General features: G+C 39.9%; 1 protein-coding gene across 4 annotated transcripts in view; it reads left to right on the forward strand.

Annotated features, from left to right (window-relative positions):
• The window catches only part of LOC137341237 (myocardin-like), a 635,026-nt gene that overhangs the window by 493,730 nt on the left and 120,027 nt on the right, over window positions 1-21,269 (forward strand). The window contains exon 1 of one of the 4 annotated variants that reach the window (XM_068004311.1): window positions 15,438-15,758. The exons of the other annotated variants lie outside the window; for them this stretch is intronic. Coding sequence (XP_067860412.1) covers window positions 15,704-15,758 — 55 coding nt within the window. The 5' untranslated portion in view covers window positions 15,438-15,703. Of the gene's footprint in view, window positions 1-15,437; window positions 15,759-21,269 lie in introns of those variants that run through there. 4 annotated transcript variants of the gene reach the window in all.

The following is a 21,269-nucleotide window of genomic DNA, read 5'->3' on the forward strand; positions in this document are numbered from 1 at the left end:
GCTTTTTACTCTAGGAAAGAGAAGGCTGAGGGGTGACCTGAGAGAGGACTTTAAGATAATGAAGTAGTTTGATCGGGTAGACGTAGAGAAAATGTTTCCACTTGTGGGGAAGTCTAAAATTAAAGGTCATCAATATAATAGTCACTAATAAATCAAATAGGGAATTCAGGAGAAACTTCTTTATCAAAAGAGTGGTAAGAATGTGGAACGTGCTACCACAAGGATTAGTTGAAGCAAATAGCATAGATGCTTTTAAGGAGAAGCTTGATAAGCATACGAAGGAAAAAGGAATAGAAGGATATGCTGATAGGGGTAGATGAAGTAGGGAGGAAGGAGGCTCGTGTGGAGCATAAATGCCAGCAAAAAGCAGTTGGGCCGAATGGCCTGTTTCTGTGCTGTATACTCAATATAACTCAGTATACTCAATATAACTCAGTATAGTCTGTTCAGTCTTTCCTGATAGGTATAACCTCTCGATTCTGATATAATCCTAGAAAATCTTTTTTGCACCTTCTCTAGTGCCTCTATATCCTTTTTATAATATGGAGACCAGAACTATTAACAGTACTCCAAGTGTGGTCTAACCAAGATTCTATAAATGTTTAACATAACTTCTCTTCTTTTCAATTCTATCTCTCTAGAAATGAACCCCAGTTCTTGGTTTGCTTTTTTTATGGCCTTATTAACCTGTGTCGTTACTTTTAGTGATTTGTGTATCTGAACCCCCCCCACCCCGATCCCTCTGCTTTTCTACCCCATTTAGATTCTTATTTTCCAAGGAGGCCTCCTTATTCTTACTACCAAATGTACCACCTTACACTTATTTATATTGAAATTAATTTGCCAATTACACGTCCATTCTGCAAGTTTATTAATGTCGCAGTCCTCCTCAGTATTAACTATACCCCCAACTTGGTGTCCTCTGCAAATTTTGAAATTGTACTTCTGATTCCCGAGTCCAGATCGTTTATGTAAATGATGAATAACAGTGATCCCATCACCGATCCTTGTGGAACACTACTTCCCAACTTTTGCCAGTGTGAGTAACTAGCTTTAACCGCTACGCTCTGTTTTCTGTTTTGTAGCCAGCTTGCTATCCATTCTGCTACTTGTCCCGAGTCCACATGCTCTGACCTCAGCCATGAGTCTACAATGCGGTACCTTATCGAAGGCCTTTTGAAAATCCAAATATATTACATCTACTGCATTACCCTTTGTTACTTCTTCAAAGAATTCAAAAAAGTTGGTCATGACCTTCCCTTTTGAAATTCATGCTGACTATTCTTTATTATATTTTCAGCTTCCAGATGTTTTTCTATTACGTCTTTGAGTAGAGATTCCATTATCTTTCCTACCACTGACATTAAGCTAATTGGTCTATAGTTCCTCGAACTTTGTTCTACCTCCCTTTTTAAATATAGAACACACATTAACTGTCCACCAGTCCTCTGCCCCTACAGCCTTCATCCTTATCCTCACAGATATCTAGTAGCTCGAAGCTGTTGGATAGGACCCGTATCTATGGGACCTCCTTCTGTACCCCCCGAGCTTGAGTATAGAGGTTGATAAGGATAGAGAGTGAACTTCTAATGGAATGAATTGCTAAAAAAGTGTGTATGGATTTCATCACTGAAGTAAGAAAGCACGATAGTGGGATTAATTCTGGATTGCAGTAGCAAAGAGCCAGCATTGATACCATAGGCCAAATGGCCAACTTCTGTGCTATAAACTTTAAGGGTTCTATAAGGAGGGCTATGTTATAGTGCAGGATGACCATAAGACAGGAGACCTAACAGTGGTAAAGGAAGAAATGCATTAACTTGTGGGCAAACTTTAGTCTTTCCTACTTAATTGTTGATAATGTTGATTGTTGTATGTAGTAGGGAGGGTTGTCCTGGGTGTCTATCCTTCTAATCCTCAGTAGTTTGGAGGTTTTGTGATTACCTTTCCATGTGATACCTGAGAGGAGAAAATATGAAGCTTCGTGTTCTGTATTTATCACTTTGATCGCTGATAGTGAGTGGGCAATATGTAGTCTTGTGGTGGTGATGTGCCTGTCCAAACCCTACACAAGCTCTTTGATTACACATACTTTGATTACACATACAGTGAGGCATGTATCATTGAAAATGAAAAGGACACCAGTTTTTTACTAATGCCTGTTAGTATAGGTGAGACCCTTCTATAACTTTATGCAGCGGTTTCCACATTGCAAGAACCGTGAAGGATAATTGCTGCCATTTTATCTTGTGAATTTTGAACTTGGTATTGAGGGGGGAAGTGGATTGGAAAGCTTTCCAGATTTATTGAATCCCTATTTGTCATCTTTGTGCCATTACTACATTCCTAATAGCAATCGTATGGTGTATATCTTGGAAAGAAAGAAGAAAGAAAGAACTTGCATTTATACAGCACCTTTCATGACCTCAGGATGTCCCAAAGCGCTTTACAGCCAATGAAATACGTTTGAAGTGCAGTCACTGTTGTAATCTAAGAAACCTGGCAGCCAATGTGCGCACAGAAAGGTCCCACAAACAGCAATGAGATATTGAACAGATAATCTTTTATTTGTGATGTTGGTTAAATGATAAATATTAGCCAGGGTACCACGAGAACTCCCCTGCTCTTCTTCAAATAGTGCCATAGGATCTTTTATGTCCACCCAAGAGGGCAAACAGGACCTCGGTTTAACTAATCTTGAAAACTATCAACCTTTGAAGGATCAAAAAATCTCCCTCTACGGCTCATAGAACAAATGTAGTGTTCAATATAGTATTGAGTCATACGAATTGGTAAGATTCCAGGTTCAATTCCCACATTGTAAAGAACTAACTGTTCTCAGCTGGCTACCAGTAGGTGTCCTGCAATTAGCCACAGTGCGAAGAAAGGAAAAATCAGCCAGCATTGCTGCTCCTAACTGCTGTTCTGTGACCCCTCTCAAAATGAGTGGATCTGTGGACATCAGGTGAGGACAAGATTAGGCTCAGATGTGATGCTCTCTGTGGTTGATAGCCCACCAATACTCACTATTCGGGCTCACACATGAAGAAAGGGTAGTTAAGCAAGGTACCAAAGAAATGTCAGCAGCCATGAACTGTGTGCTACAAAATGAGTCGGTGCCTTTCGGGAAGGAGGAAGGAATAGAGAGAGGGGAAAAGTAAAATGCTGTAAATTTGGAGAAATGTACTTGCGTTATTGTGAAAAAAGAATAAGTAAAACTGAGGGGTAGCAACTGATGGAGAGTCCAATCTGCATAAAGAAATCTAGTTGATGCAATCGTACCTGACGTGCTGCAAAAGGAAAGAAAAAGTGAACCAGAATTGGGGCCATGCTGAGCCCTCAGTGGTGAGTCCGACTCTAGCGTGGATTGTGCCACAACAGATGATTTTGTTTAAAACCCAAATGAGAATATCACAGGCAGATGTCATGCTGACCGAATGTTGCATCGGCTGCAATGAGAGGTGTTGAAATTAATGTCCAAAACATTTGGGAGTGGTTCTGATCCATGTTAATTAAATCAGTATGAGGTACAGTACTTCAGGCAATCTTTAACCCTCTGTTAGATGTTGTATGTTGTTAGTCTCTAAACAGTTTGTTTTAATTCATTCAGATATAACATATACATTCCTTTGACAGTTTCTGACATTTCATGTGATTTAACAGTTTTAACAGAACACTAAGATTGGAACAAGAAAAAAAACTTAGAAGCTTAGATTTTCCAATTGGCATTATTTAAAATAAATGGGTTACCACCAGCTTTAATGTAATCCTGATCCAAAAATTTAGGCCATGAATTTTAAACAGTAGTTATTGACTATAAAGAGTTGAATTTTCCAAGGCCTCGCATCGCTGGTGGAGCATCACATGCAGTGGATGGATTATGGGAAAATCATGGGTGAATTGCCAGCAATTTGCCAGGCTGCAGCGAGGCTCTACCAGAGGAGTGGGACCTCACAAAATTCCGCCCAAAGAATCTTATAAGACACTTCATTTTGTTTTTATCCAGAGGCCAGTGTGGTGATAGTGATTGACAACATGAGCAGTTTGTCATTTTTAGCATAGTTTTACTAAAAGCTCAGATGAAAAAATATGGCTCCAACTAGTTGCAGTGGCCAACATATCAATGTTGTGGTTGGGGTTTTGGAGCCGGCTGGTCCAAAGTATTCCAGGATCTGAGCCCAACCAACAGCTCTCCAGTAGAGCAATTGCCAATCATTTCAGTTTTTTTTTTGTATTTGCCACTAATGCTTTAAGCTGTTACCTCTCCCTGAGAAATAGCAGGCATTTGCAGCCAGTTTGGCATGCTTTGGATTCAAAGGGGTTAAATAATTTTGTCGGTTGAAAGGTGTGACTTCTATTATAAAGGACTTCACATGGATAAAGTTCTACAATGGTCTCATCTTCAAGCTCTAAAAAATATTCTCTCCTTCCTTCTCTTCTGTCCTGAAGAAGATTCATGGTGGGGTACGGTCCCTCAAAGACCTCACTCAAAATGTCTATGAAAAGTGAAGTCAGTTAAGACAAACCATAACTTGGCAACGTTATCATTTATCTGCAAATACCATATTGTAAAGCACACTTTTTTTGAACTGCAGCATAATTTTCACACAGTTTACATGTAGTGCAATCCTCTTTTGATTGAGAAGCCTCCAGCACTACACCACAGCTCACACCCTCTGCTTTTCTAACTCAGAGATATTATGCATCTCCCTCTCCCTCCTCTCCACCATCAGCGGCAGAGCTTAGCCATCATATTCCTGCACTCTGGAATTCCCTTCCTAAACTCCTTCCTCACTGCACATCTCTCCCCGCTGTCGAACGCCTGCCCAAAACCTACCTCTTCGACCTTGACCTCAGTCACATCTCCTAACTGCTCCCATTTCCTGCTCAGTGTCTGATTTTCCTTTTCCTCCCTCCCCATCCCACCTTCCCCTCCCCATAAAGCATCTTGGGATGTTTCGTTACATTTAAAAGTGCCATATACATTACAACAAAAAAAAGTATGTCATTGGCTGTCCTGACATTGTGAGAGGCGCTATATAACTGCAAGTCTTTCTTTCTAAGTGCAAGTTATTATGGCTCCTGTTAAATAAGGAAAGAAAGCAGAAGAAAGAACTTGCATTTATATAGCGCTTTTCACATCCTCAGGACATCCAAACGTCTATCACGGCCAATGAATTACTCTTGAAGTGAAATCACTATTGTTACATAGGCAAACGTGGCAGCCAATTTGTGCATAACAAGGTTCCACAAACAGCAGATGAGATAAATGGCCAGTTAATCTGTTTTGTTGGTGTTAATTGAGGGATAAATGTTACCAGGACTCAAGGGGAACTCTCTGCTCATCTTCGAATAATGCCAAGGGATCTTTTATGTCTACCTGACCAAGGAAACTTGGCATCGGTTTAACATCTTGTCTGAAAGATGGCACTTCTAAACAATGCAGCACTCCCTCCTTACTGCATCGAAGTGCTAACCTAGATAATGTGCTCTCAACTCCTGCAGTGGGGCTTGAACTGACTCAGGTGAGAATGCTCCCACTAAGCCCAGCTGATATTATACAACATATATAATATACATTCCATCAAAAAAAATTATTTTGGCGGCACATAAAATTAAGATGAAAACTGCTAGTTTTGTACTAGCCACAGTGCAAGGGAGCAATAATATCAGTCAGACTAACAATTGAAAATCATTTTTTGCGTTAAAAATTCAAATGATCTAATAATTTGAATTGAGCAAACAGCACAGCAAAGTGGGAATTTAGTGCTAAAAAAATTGAATTATTGGATAATTTGAATTAAACAACTTTGAGTTATGTGATTGTTGACTGCAAATGAAATGGAATAAAAAATGCTGTGATTGCGCAGTACAGGCCAAGTTTATGGGTTTATCTGATGTTCCAAATGATACTTTGATACACAGAAATCAAACTTGTGCTTCAACATTTTCTTCATTTCTGCATTCAGCACTGACACAGCAGCTGTTGATAATAAACAACATGTTTAAGACCTCACTTCAGTCCCAACTGCTTTTTCACACCAAGGTCATTTTGACTTCCCAAAATGCAATACCAAACAAATCCCTGATGCCCCTGTACTGCAAACAACAAAACAACAAATGAATCACGTCTCGCTCTCTAGACAGTCGCACTTGAAAAAATCTAGAGGAATTTAACTTTCAGCTCTTGCTGTTCTACTGAGGACTGCCTAGATCTTTGCAACAGGTGGAGAGGAGATTGTTTATTCATTAGCACCGGGCTGGCTTGTCTACCATTGCAAAGGTCATCATTTGAGTTCACAGAGAGGTTTGGACTGTCACTTCAAAGCTGTGACTTCAAGGTACCAGATACAGTTGAGATGTTCATGATCACCTGCGTTAAGCAATCATCGATGTTTTAGCATTTCAAAATGGGCGTCAACTTTTCTGTGTCATTGGAAGACAAGGTCATTAGGGAGGAGCTACTGTGAATTGTCAGGTTCCTCAGCTTCTCCCGGCAAGCTCTTTAATGGAATTAGCAGCATCCACCGTTTAAACAAAGAATACACAAAGAAAAAAAAAGCAAAAGGAAATTAACTTTAATCATCCTTTTTCCAAATTTAATCCGCCCCTCTCAGCACATTGCAGTAAGGGTCCATGGGCACGAGGTACCCCCTGGTACCTTATCCACAGGGCTATTTCTTCACATGTGAACTTAGATGTGAGAATTGAAGAAGGGAAAGAAGATCTTGCATTTATAGCCAATTAAGTATTTTTTGAAGTGTAGTCACTGTTATAATGTAGGAAACGCGGCAGCCAATTTGTGCATAGCAATGCCCCAAAAATAGCAATGTGATAATGACCAGATAATCTGTTTTAGTGATGTTGGTTGAGGGATAAATATTGGCCAGGACACTGCTCTTCTTCAAAATAGTGCCATGGGATCTTTTAAGTCCACCTGAGAGGGCAGACGGAGCATCGGTTTAACGTCTCATCCGCAAGATGGCACTCCCTCATTACTGCACTGGAGTGTCAGCCTAGATTTTGTGCTCAAGTCTCTGGAGTGGGACTTAAATCGACAACCTTCTGACTCGGAGCCGAGAGTACTACCAACTGAGCCACCAGCTGACAGTTTGTAATAATGAATTACAGGAACAAATTCCCCTCATGCTACTCTCTGGATTGGTAGCAATGCATATTCTGCTGAACCTTGGTTTCAAGTAGTTCTTAAGGAACAGTGGCCACCTGGTATGTGATTCCTTTCATAACAAAACAAATGTTTCCCTGCATCCATTTGTATGCTGCTCTTAATTAAGAGCAAACCAACCTACAAGCATTCCGTGCGTGCTTAAGGCTCTAAAATACAGAATTGTTATATCGCCCCCAGAAGGCACTGCCAACAGGCAAACCTTTTTTGAGCGGCTTGCTTGTGGGTCTAAGTTTCATTTTCTCTTACACATAAACTGCAACGTTCCCTATTGAGTGGGAGTAAGGGATGTGCAGGGATTCATTTAGACTGGGTGCGATGCCAAATTTGTTGCCAGCGTATCGCTACTGCCAATTTAACAGAATTAAACCAATTCACACATCTAACCCCCCGTCCCATAAACTGTGTGGTAAAAATGAGAAATGTTTAAACTCCCCCAGTGTTTGTAAACCGCCTGCCTCAAGCAGCCAACATTCAGTCAAGAGTGTGACTGTGTCATGTACATCGCACCTGTGGATTTACTTCTTGTGTGTTTTTGCACCCCCAACGCACTGTGGCTGGATAGAATAAATCATTTGGTTTCAATCAATATAGATGCGAGGGGGGAGGGGGAGATAAAAAAACATGTTAAAAGCTTCCTTCGTGCCGCGTTTACATTGTAAAAATGCTCCCTGCCACTTCCATTACTGCACAAACTACCCGGTTTAAATTATTCCTCCAGTCAAAGCTCTTTGCTGTCAAAGGTGTGGGCCAAAACTATCTCTGTGGATCATACAGAGGATTGAGGTGGTTGAAGAGTTTGACAGTTTTGAGATCCTGGGAAAGAATAAATTAGGAGTAGGAGACTGTGCAGGTGAATCTTGATCACAACAACAGTGACAGAGAGAAGATAGAGGCTGGAAACCAATCTTATTGGTAATGCGTTACAGGTAATGAGGAGAGCGGCAGTGTTTGCTAGTGAGGCGAGAGGAACCAAGTCTCCTCCGCTGCTTTCACACAAGGTTGGTGTATCAACCGAAGGGTCAAAACCCTAAAGGCTCACAGCTACTTTTGAAAGATGTTAAACGGAGACACTGGAGAAGGACCAAACTGAGTTTATGAAGAAATTCACCAGCATCAGAGTGCTGCCACATTAACTCATTAGTCATGCTTCATGGAGAAATGGTTGGAAATGAAGACTTACAATAAACCACAGTGTTTTAAAAATATATGCTATTATGTAGGATACTAAGTATTGAAAACATTTTTTGAAAACAAAAGTGCAACGATTATGTTTCCTAATAGAGTGTTCCCTTTAATACAAATCCTGACTTAAAACTAAAACTAAGCAGAAACATAATGTTATATTTGTCTGGCCAAAAGTATATATTAACATTAAAACAATAATTGCACACAGTATATGTTATGTATGGTTTGCTTACTGGATATTTGCACAATACACAGGGGAAATCCACTTAATTCATTATTAATCTTATTGATTCTACACTGCTTAAATTTAATCTGATTTGAATTAAATTGTGTAAAATAGCTCAAAGTTGTTTAATTTGGATTAAATTCAAATTAAATTAAGAAGGTAGTTCGACACTTTATTTAATTCAGATCCACTGAGGATTCCTTTAGTATAGGTTACCTAACCCAACGAACTCTGCTTTATTGGCACAGAATTTAAAAATCTCAGTCTACAGCTGGCCTTTCCTTACAAATGTAATGTGTGTGTGTGTCTGCTTCTCATTAAAGTTCTTTCAGAACGGACAGAAAGAAGACCAATATGTTGTGGATAATTACACAACATAGGATTGGCTTATGCATTTACATTTTTTGGACTACATCATGCACAACACGTCTTAAAAGTTGTTGGAATCTGCAAAACTTTAAATACTATTAACATTATCTACCTTGAAAGTATTTATTATTACTGAATAATGCATGTCACACTATGGAGATCAAATCTTTTGAATTATACCATCTGAATATATGTTTAGAAAAACAGTCTCCTAATATAAATCATTATGTTATGGCTGACAATCCAGGAAAGACTTTTAGCAATGCAAATTGGCTCTCCTTGATGGGTGCCTTAGACACGCACTATCAACAGCAGCAGTGTGTAGCTTTACAGTAGTAGCTTGCTCTGTACCCATACACTCAAATGGTCCTTTATATTGTTAAACTGCTTCAAATAGAATAAATTCAATGATGTGCTGGGGCTACAGGTGCTGTTGAACCCACACTACTGCATGCATACAGTTGTTTGAAGCTTGTCACATTGACTTTCCCTTCCGGTCACCAGACATTCCCACTCTTGAGGAAGGGCCATACAAGGCAGCAATGCAGTTGAACAAAAACGACAGGATGCACTGCCGGCAACAGTCATTTACCTTTACTGCCATCGAGAGCAGATGAATGCCATCTATTATGGTAGCGCTCTGCTTCTCTACTGACAGCAGCATGGCTCATTTCCGTTGTAGCATTATTGCTGAAGTGGAGCCTGATGTAAACAGCAGCACTGTAGCATAAAGACTGAATTAGTATCCCCTTTCAGCACCTTAGAGCCTCTCAAGGGCAAATTAAAAGCTCCAGCCAATAAACCTCATTCTACGCTAGCTGCCACTTGCTGCAAATGCCACTCTACTTCATTAGAGTTTTTCTGATCTCTTCCTCAGAAGAGCACCCCCTATCGCAACAGATGAGTTTTTCAATTGCCCAGACCAACCATCTTTATGGCATGTCTGAACAAGATTGACAACGAAATGCTAATTAGCCCCAATATATGGTTATTTTTGTGCTAGGTACTTATGCCCACAAGTAACATGGTTAAGACATATAACCCTTACACATAGTAGTGAGCTGATAATTTCCTCCTATCAGCTTGGACTGGATGCAAACCCATTTGTCGGAGGAGAAAGGACAGTCCACTAGTCCATCTGATTTTTCATCCAGATCTAAATATTTTATTAAAACTCTTGCATAGGGAATGCACTTCCTGTCCTTATTTCCTGTTATCACAATTTTTGTTCATTTTTTTTTGTCAGCATTTCCCATTCAATTTTCCCATGTTAATTATCACAATGTGGTGGCAGGCTCTGGCTCTGTAGAGCGAGTTTCTGAGGTCTCGCCCAACCATGGACAATGCCACAGGTAACTTAATAATACATATATTTATTTAAAATTGTTGGAGCAGAGAGGAAGGAGTTTTACTGTGCATCTACCTTACGTTACACCTAATCATCACTCACACAATGCTGACACTGCCAAAAATGGAAAAATGTTCTGTTCCATAGGAACAGGAGTAGGCCATTCAGCCCCTCGAGCCTGTTCTGTCATTCACTTCGATCATGGCTGATCTGTTCCTCACCCTTAATGAGCACCAAAATAAATTCACTATTCCATCCCCCCCTCCCCCATTTATTTTTAATTTCAACCTAACAAGTTTGGAAAAAATCTTTTGAGTTACAGGACTGACTTTCTCCACACACCCCCCAGTAAAATTCTGTTTCCATTTCATAATTCAACATGAAAAAGCACAGGCGACTGTTTTGAGGTGTTATTTTCTGTATACAAATACAGAATAATTATCTATGTCTTCTATGCCACTGAACCAGCAGATAACGTGAATGAGAAGGAAGTAATTTCCAGCAATCTGAACTTAGTTTTAAAATTGCTGCGACATAGCCCATAGGTAGCAAAAGTGATGAGCAGATTAGTGTGTGCTGTGAATAGCTTTGGCATGGACCATTTTGGAATTTTTGCTAAAATTATGTTCTAAAATGTCACTTATTTTACTGTCTTCCTCCTGGTGTCCAGTTCGGCTGCATCTTCCTGTAAAACACAGTCAAGCCTATAGATATCGGAGCATTACTTGCATTCTTCTTGCTAAACATGTGGTAACTGTAGTCCCACAATGGCAGCAGCTGCTGTCACAGATTAACTGTCTTCACTGGCTCAACTTCAGCTCGTCCTTGGCTCCTGTCCAATGCCTATAGTGTGTGATTGAAAGTACTGAGGGTTTCTATTACATCTGAAAGCATAGCAATTGTCAATGAAGAAATACACAGGATTTTCTCAGTTCTGATGTGGTACACCAATTATTCTATGGTTTTAGTTTATAGAGTTTAATTTATGCAGAAGTATGCGCTAATATTTCAGCTAACTCAGCAGAATAATCAGTGATTTATCAAGCATATGCAGTACTCCAAGAGCACCAAATGTCCAGGAACTGACTTGTCAAATGTCACTCACTTTAGTTTAAAATGAAATCTATTTTTATGTATGTTTCTCTGAAAAATAAAACATGAATCTGGGACCTACTCAGTGCAGTGGTTTAGACATTGGTCGTTCATATCTGGGTGCAAATCCAGCCTACACTAATGGGATCAGAATCTCCTCTCTTGGCTGGCTGTGAGGATCCGACATGAGTTTGAAGAGCCCCATTCCAGTTCCTAGTGTTCACAGGTTACTGGCAGTAAATTGGCAGGCTCACTCAGACATCATAGGATGGATGGATGGTATGTGAAATAGAACACTTTCACGCTAGGCAGGAGAGTATGTAACTACATTTCATCTTAGGTTACACACATTTTAAGGTCTTAAACAGAATAATACATAAATGTAACCAATTTGAGAGAATATAGTTCACATCTGATTTAATCTGCATTGGCATCAAAATTGACCGTCTAGTGTGCTTTGATTCAAACTGACATTAATTCCATATTAGTAACTTTCACATATACCTTTATCACGCGCTGTTCTTTAAGTACTCTATGTGTTCCTTTAAAAATAGGTTATCGCAAGATTGTTTTTTCTCATCCAATTTTCTCCCCTTCCTCCTCTTTTCTTGAAGATAGTGATTCATGCATGGGGTAAAGTTCCTCAGGCAGCAGTGATCCTCCCATACTTAAAACAAGTGACAACGTTATTCATACTTGAGTCTAGACAGTGACAGTTGGCCGCTATTTAAATGTGAGGAAAAGGACTATATACTAGATCCTGTCTTTATGAAGTCTACTTCCAGGCTGGATAACAATCTGGAATGGGAAACCTCTCTCATCCAAATACACAGAGTTTGGGTTGTCACTCCCCCATTGCTAACCCAGTTGGGATCAGACTCTGACTTTTCTGGCCCATCTAGCTCACTTCTGCACATGGTGGAATATCTACTCCCTGAGGTATCAGGGTTTGGGGAGGGCAACATTTTATCTTGGCAAAGCCATTTATATCAATATGCATTGGTATCTATTTTTGAAATGGATTGTGAACCATCATTTATTCCTTTCCATCTGTTGAGGTTTTTCTGTTGTTAGCAAAAATTTGATAGAAACAGAAAAGGATAGTTCATAGTTGGTCAAAAACAGAGTAATTACACTGACCATAGTGTGAGGCTAAGAGCATATTCCAAGAAGATTCTTCTGGCCTCCCTCAACTCCAACACTCCTTTCCAATGACATGAAATCCCCCCATCCAATTCTTACCTCTTTAGTAGAACGTTACTTAACATTGTCTGGCAGTCTGGTGTCCATTCATTTTAAGGTTACCTACTCTGGACATATTCCTGGAGTTTTCATCACATGACTCCTGCCTCCAAGTGCCTCACCTCGCCCCCCCCACACTCCCGCCATTGGTCACCCGACATGTCCATCCTCGCGATTCACGGCCTTCCCTCCTCGATTGCGAAGTGAACAGTCTCCTGATTGGATGAATTTTGGAAGACTGTCAGTCGAACAGCCTTTTTTTCCCCCATCTCCAATATTATTAGAACAAATAAAGGAAAGTGTTTAAAGAAAATGAAAAAAAATGCTCTTTGTTTAAATGTCCCTATGTCTTTTCTCTTGGGTTGCTCACAGCAATGTCCTGGAGTTTCATCTTCAATTCCTGGAGACTCCAGGACAATTTATTTGCCCTGGAAGTTGATTCAGGAAAGAGTGATTGATTCCAAGGAGTATTTATTGACAGTGCAATGCATCTGTTTTTATTAGCAGGCTGTCAGGTCTGAGAGTTGGGGGACAGAATTTGCATTTTATCCCTAGGACGGAATAAATGAGTGTGCATTTACTTTCTGTACAGATGTGGTACAGTGCAGAGTATGTGGATGTTGAAGTGGGGATTGATTTATGAATCTTCAAAGTTGAAATCATAAAAAAGGGCACTGTTATATTACAGGTACCGGTTTGAATCTGATTGCTGCTCAGAGCATTGCGGAACTGACAAGATGTAAATTTTGGGGGGCTTCTCCCGCTCCGCTGCTGTCACTTCGGCGGTGACCCCGTTTACACGCGGAAACAGTGCCACCGCCGAAGTTACGGCAGCGGAGCGGGAGAAGTCCCTGAGGAAATTATACTTAAGCTGATGCAGCGCTGAAGTGCAGTGAGAGCAGTTCCTTTAGCTGATCTCTCACCAGCCGCTAAAATGCCGACACATCATCAGTTCAGCAACTTTACACTTCAATAATACCACACATTTTTACATTGATGTAAAGCCAAACACCGCATCCTAAGGGCATAAACTGTACCGTAGAATTGGCGTATAAATTGAGGCCAGAACTCAAATTCTCGCCGCTGCGGTTTATATTGTCATATGGGAAGTTTGAGTCTAACGATGCACTAACATTCCACAAGTTGTTCCAAAGCCAAAGCAGTTTTTGCACCGCAGCCCAGCGTGTAAATCGGGGTGTAAAAGCCTAAAGTGATTCCGGAGCAAAGAACGAGACTCCCTCCTCCAGCGAACTTCACTTCGTTCTGTTATCAAGTCGGGCCCTGGCATCGGATTCAGGCTGCAATTATAACTACAGCATCGGTTCGAAGCGACACCGGTTTGCACTAAGACTGCAGTTGTAGTGTGGATGCACTCCTCAGTACCTCTCATTATTACATTAGGTTTTAAGCATTAAAAAGTTCCCTCGCTCTACATATCTATCTCTCTCTCTATATATATATATATATATATATATGGCTCTATATACATACATATTTAATCTTAATTGTAAACCTACACATTATGTTTTCCTGTGCCGTTAATCTCTGGCTGCATCCGTGCAGGTAATTCTGAAAAACACTGTTAATCCCTCAACAATTTGGCAGTGCGGAGGTGACGAATTCTTTGCAGATTGTCTTTCGGTTCCATGTCAGCCCCGCTGCTGGACAGGACCGTGTCGTGCCCAACAATCTCCCCTGTAATGGGAATGAAAGGAGCGGGGTGCCTTTTGGTGTGGCGGATACAGTAGGGCTGTAGCAGGCGTCTGTTTGATGAATGGTTTCACATCTATCCTGTCGCCTGTTTGTGTCCTATATATGTGAAGCCGAGGACTGCAGTAGTTTGGTACATTCCCAGCTGTTCTCTCCCAAACAAATCCTTTAGGGACCTGGGTGGAAAACGAAAGAAAATGGCCAAATCAAACGCCACCTCGTGTTTCAGTTTGATAAGTGTTTATTTTTTTAATGAATCGAAAACGGTAACTTACAAAGTTTAATGTGACCAAACTATGGATAAACGGTTTTTTTAAAAAAAGGAATTCGTCCTGCGCATTAAGAATCTGTGTAATATGTGGGCTAAATTACATTAAAAAGCAGCAAAAAGCACATTGAGAGTTTGCGATGTATTTAAATTATACTTTGCTTTTTGTATGAGTTATGGAGGTATTAATGGTGAAAAGCCCTGATGGATTGTGTGTAAGGCTCCCTTAATATCCCTTTGTAGTTGATCAGAAGTTACCAAAAAAACCGTTCAATTAAAGACTGTCAACATGCCGCATTATAAACCCATAAACAGCCCGTTCCGTTATCTGCAGCTCCTAGTCTAGCAATCGGAACCACCATAGTTAGTGTATGTGAATCTTTTCAAGTTACTTCGTTTATTTTAATCATTCGCCCGGAGTTACGATGTCCCACCAACTTAGAGCAACTCTAATTCCACCCCCTCCCCCCTCCGCCCCCCTTAGGGGGAAATAAAACAACAGAAGTTGCTGCCTGACTCTTTCTAACGCTGTCTTGTGACAACTGCTGTTGAGCTTTATTAACAGTACGAGACTGTCCGGAGCAACAAGCCCGGCCTCCTCTCCTTGACGAGCTGCCACGGGCACTTTCCAGGATCAGATATCATCAGCTCCAAAGTCTTTAACTGATAGTCCCGAGCACAGGCTTGCCAGGAGCCAAGAACGCTGTGATGATGATGATAGTGAAACCCTCCGTGGTGGGAGGGTCCCGGCTGGCTGCACGTTAATTAGTCCTTCCCAGTGCAGCGCCGTGCAGTGTAATCAGTTGCTGTCTGCTAGTCGGGGGTGGATGGGACCAAACGCCTTTCACAAGTTTCTCGCTGCACACAGCTACCCCTGCTGCAAAAGCCCAAAAGCCAAGTAGTGTGTGCATCTGTGAGAGAGAAACTTTTTTTTGGACGAATTCTTATTTCTCACTTACAGTGGTCAGTTGTTTTTTTTTGTCTGAGCCAACTTGTGGTCTGATAAATTGAGGATAGCTTCTTCTGGTCTTGGCCGATTTTACTGGAATTGTCTGTTGTGTCTTAACTATCAACATGACACTTTTGGGCTCAGAACATTCTCTGCTGATCCGAAGCAAGTTCAGATCAGGTAAGGCAGAGTATAAATTGTTGCATTATAAGTACTCTTGCTGTAATTTTAATGTGTACATAAGTCATTTTTAAACCTTAGTTCTTACTTCAGTATTCCAGTGAAATACATTAGAGTGAAGACATGATTCTTAGTTTATATTGTAACTGCATTCTTTCAAACATTTCAGTCTGATAGCTAGTGAGGTTCATTTTGGATTGCATTACCTTCCAGCAAACTTTGTGCGCTTACATTCTCTTAATTTTCTGTTTACCTTTCTAAGTTCTTTGTTTGCTTGTTACTTATTTCAGTTTTAATTTAGACTCTTAGATTTTGCAGGGCAGAACATTCACAGCAATAGCTGCATCCAACCTGTAGGGAATTAAAAATGTAACATGTTGCTACCAATCTACTTCTAGTTGTATTATTAGGTGCTGATGTTGTGTGGATCTTTCCAAACTGCAATAAATAGGCAGGCATTAGTGTTTTGTAAGGTATTTATAATTGCCACCTTTTTCATAAGCATACTTACTTAATTACCTGCTCTCAAAAGCTAGATGTAAATAAGATAAAAATCAATCATGTATGTATTTGCCATAATTTAAATAGAGAATTAACCTCTTTCTGACCTTCTCAAGCTTATTTGTTTGGTAATTATTGTTGTTTGTTTGAGTGAGGCTGATTTTGAACCTAAAGCCTCTGAGATGTTTTCAAATAGCACAAGAGGTTCTCCTAATGTGCCTGTTGACAGTGCAGGAGTAGAACAGAATAAAACCAATAATATTGTGAATGTGTCCTTGAAAACCAATTTACCGTTGCTGGTAAACAGTGGTAAACAGTGTATCTTTGGTTTTGATTGGCCTTTACTCATTATTTGTCTACTAATAAAACCACCTCACAGTACCAGCATTTCAAGGTTTTTCCTTTTGGTGGCAGATTTTAACACACAAGTGGATGTACGAAGCCCATTGAACGCTCTTAGGTTTTAACCTTCAAATAAATTGTACAGTTTAGCTGTGTTTTTATTTCAGACAACATTACATTGGAGGTAAATGGGTTTGTGCACTTGTTATAAATGAAGTGGTTATAAATGTGAGACAGAAGTTTGCATGTCAATAAATGCTTGTGTTGTTATAAGGACTGGTCAATTAAAACAGTGTCATTTAAGCAAATAGGATCATTATTTAATTTGCTTAAAACTTATTTATGTGTTTGCAAGCCTAAAGTGTAAGTTTTTGTGCATTTTGCATTGTCCTCCATCATAACCAAAAATGCCAATGGATTATTATATACAGGAATTACTACTTTATACGTGCAGCTAATGAATTTTACCAGTATTTGTTTGTTGTATGAAATCTGCCTATACTAAAAGTGTAACAGTGCAACTCTTCAACATTGTGACAACACTGCCACCTTCCTGAAAGAAATTATAATTGAATTTGACATTGCATATTTCATTCATGATTCTGATTTCAGCAAGAGTGTTTCAGCTTTTTCCTGCATTTCCAAATAGTGTAAGTTTTGATTGTTTTTTGTTAGTTTAAAAAATGTAATATGTAAAATTATGAAGATCAACCCTGCGTGGGTAACAGCCCTCATAGTTAGCGAGGCATGTAGATAATGGAAATGGACTGTACATTCCTGTTCAGTGAATACTAATGAACTAGAAAACTGTCACCAAATAGGAATTTTCACTGCAAAAGGAATTTCTATTGAACATTAATGTTCTGCACAAATATTTATGATGTAATATTGTTCTTGAAATGAAAACATGCACTACTTTAAAGTATATTAATGCAGCTTTCTCATATTTTGGTAGACTGTCAAAAACACTGAAAGTGCCATCACAGCGCATGCAGCAGCACGAGTTAAGAGTAAACTGTGGGATAACGCAACAAAACATTATAACTTAAAGTGTCTATGCAGCAGGTAGATTAAAGAGGTTTTATCTTTTCGACTTTGATTCATAGAACAGTAAAAGTCATCTAGTACTTTTTTTTAAAAGCTCCAAACGCTGATTTATCACGCTGTGCGACTGACTTGTCTTTAAGAGCATATTTCTGTGATCTGTGCTACACAGTTCTGCCTCAGTGAACTGAATGTCGGGCTGTCAGCTGTCAGATTCTGTGTTTATAATAGGAGTCAGTGGTCATGCCCTTTAGTTATTGGACGGTAATGGGATAGACTCTGTACCAGAAAACAAATCAATCATTGCCCCCTTTTATTCTGTCTCAGGGCAAGGCTTTCTTGGAATATTCGTCTCTCTTGTATAATCCATTGAATATATGATAGAAAAATATTACTTAAATAAATAGCAGTGAACTTGTCATTGTAGTTATGGACTAATTAGGTTATTTTATTGACTGGTTTATGCAGTTCAATGGCTATTTTAATCAGGTTCCTACAATATATGCCAACAGCATTCTTGAACTAGCTTCTTAAAATGTTTTGAACAAAAACAAAATGCATTATTTCACAAAACATTATACCTTTTTGATTTGGACTTTAGTTCACACATCTCAGAATTACCTATTTGTTTCCTACCCATTTATTGCATCATTATGAGAATTGATTTATCTTTGGAAACGCACTAACACTGGACAATTAACAGTCATTGATCCATATAATTAAATAGTGATGGTATAATATTTTAACACATTTCAGATGTGAGATTGCTTGCAGCCTCGTGTCAAGTTTGGTGTGTATAACATAGTATTTGCGACAGGATTGGAATAATACCATTTCTGAACTATAATATAAGGATTAGAATTCAATTTTAATTCGACAATATAATTTTTGCAAAGTGGTATTTTAGTAGAATCTAAGTTTAGCTTGAACAGTTTTGCTGCCCCTGTAACTTGCCAGGTCGTTTATTATGTTTATTTTTGTTGTGTTTTTATAGAAAGCCTTTTTTTTAGTTCAGGTTACTCTGAAAACATCATCCCTTTTGATTGCGATGTTAGTCTCGAGCATAATGCCAGTCATTGAATGTATAATTGGTGTGCAGCTACCAGTGTGACATCAGATTGCGCTAGTTGAATGCTGTCCCAAGGCAGCCCCACAGCAACTCCCTATTATCATTACTCTTTTAAGCCAGCACAAATGCCAACATGGTGACATCTAAAACACCTGACGTCAACCTGTTGGCATTTGTCCATAATCTCAGCTTTACTGCACTAGTGCACAGCCACATCCAGAATATATATTTTGTTCGACTGCCCAGTATAAATATTGAATGAGAGCATGATGTTCAGGTCATTACCCCAGTGGCACCCAAAATAAACAGGATTAGATTTCATCCAAGTACAAGTTTAAATGGGGTTGGTATCCCTCTGTTTATTTTATTATCTCCCCTTAGTGCCTGAATTTATCAGATCCTTCTGCATTTTCAGTCCAGTGTTGGCTGCGATTCATTCTTGGTGGAAAATTCTACGTTCGTAGCCTTAACTGTACTTTAATCTGTGCTTGTGTGCAGAACTATGGTTAGCGGCATGTGGTGACAGCTCTTGAAATGCCCTTGTATTGGGAGGAGCCTCAAACCCGGCCCCAAATCAAAGCTCGCTTGAATCTCAGTAGCTTAAAGAACTGAGACAAGTGAAATGACTTGTATGTTTTTTTTAAATTCAAAGACAATTGACTTACTTTGAATTTTGCTGAACAGCCAGGTGCCAAATGGAACTGTTCGCAGCTCATTCATCCCCACACATCTGTGTCCATGTTAGTGGATAATGGCTGTAAGTATTCATCAACACACGTGGCACCTTAACAAGTTTTGCAACAACAATAGAAAAAAATGGTAAAAGGCACTGATGTTATGAGAGGAACCAAGATTTGTCTCGGTTCATTAAACCCCTGAAATCCAAGTGTACAACAGGTTTAAAAGTACAAAGTTTTGGAAACACAATTAGAGGTTAGTTACTATCTGAATGTGAGAGACAGGTTAACATTTTGCATGGGGTTCCATGCCCATCAGAAGCTTGGCTGAAACTGTCCAAATTCATTTGTTGGTCCCTTTACAACATCGAGTGGAGCCTTTGGCCCATCAGTCCTCTTGGATTTGAATGCAGATCGCAGCGATGAAAGCACAATGGGGTAATCCATTTTGCCAGCCTGTCGCTCAGAATCTCATATCTATGCATTTATGGAAATTTATGCAATGCATATTTTGATTTTGTTTAAAAAAGGAATAAAGACCCAATAACTTTTTTAAATCACTCACTTCTGTCATTGGGAAGTGGGTGGAGGGAGGTTTACTGGCCCCAAACAAACAGCCCAGGCTAGGGAGATAAAACTCTATGGGTTAGTCCTTTCTTGCAGAACTAAAGCTGGCTTCATGGCATGTTGACCATGGAGTAGTTCTCAATGGCTTTCGTACTGAAAGATACTAGGTAGGAGCACTGCTGAGATTGGCATCAAAAAGAGAATGGAGCAGGCTTAAGGTTTTTTTTCACTAATTTTCTGCGTCTTTCAGTTTTGCTGGGATACATTTCATGGAGACTGGGCTCCCTCTAGCACCTCACCCAAGTGGCTGTTATTTATCTGGGAACCCTAACCTTGAGTGTAGCAGACTTTTCTGCATGGGACAAGGGGCATCATAGCTATGCTGGGTCTTGTCTTCACCCAGTGCCACATACTTCCAGCAGGGATTGTTGGAAAGCGGTCAGAAGTGGGAACCCTGAATGATACCCTCTGTTTAGCCCAGAGGTGCTGGCTTAGTGCACTTTAAATGGGCTCTCCCAACCTTCCAACTTTAGAGTGAACTATTAATGTAGAGGAAAATATAAAGAGAGACTTGAAAAACTTGTATTTATATAGCATCTTTCACAACCTTAGGACAACCCAAAGTGCTTTACAACTTTTGAAGTGTAGACATTGTTGTAATGTAGGAAACAAGGCAGCCAATTTGAGCACAGAAAGGTCCCACAAACAGCAATGTAATAATGACCAGATAATCTGTTTTTAAGTGATGTTGGTTGAGGGATAAATGTTGGCCAGGACATCGGGGTACAAAACTGGCTTAGTGACAGAGGGCAGAGGGTGATGGTCGAAGGTTGTTTTTGTGACTGGAAGCCTGTGGCCAGTGGGGTACCACAGGGATCTGTGGTCTACATTAACGACTTGGATATGAATGTAAAAGGTATGATCAGTAAGTTCGCTGATGATACAAAAATTGGTAGGGTGGTAAATAGCGAGGAGGATAGCCTCAGTCTGCAGGACGATATAGATGGGTTGGTCAGATGGGCGGAACAGTGGCAAATGGAATTTAACCCGGAAAAGTGCGAGGTGATGCACTTTGGAGGGACTAACAAGGCAAGGGAATACACAATGAATGGGAAGACCCTAGGCAAGACAGAGGGTCAGAGGGATCTTGGTGTGCAAGTTCACAGATCCCTGAAGGCGGCGGAACAGGTAGATAAGGTGGTAAAGAAGGCATATGGGATACTTGCCTTTATTAGCCGAGGCATAGAATATAAGAGCAAGGAGGTTATGATGGAGCTGTATAAAACACTGGTTAGGCCACAGCTGGAGTAC

The sequence above is a fragment of the Heptranchias perlo genome, chromosome 23, assembly GCF_035084215.1.
Source record: "Heptranchias perlo isolate sHepPer1 chromosome 23, sHepPer1.hap1, whole genome shotgun sequence".
NCBI classification, from domain to species: Eukaryota; Metazoa; Chordata; class Chondrichthyes; order Hexanchiformes; family Hexanchidae; genus Heptranchias; species Heptranchias perlo.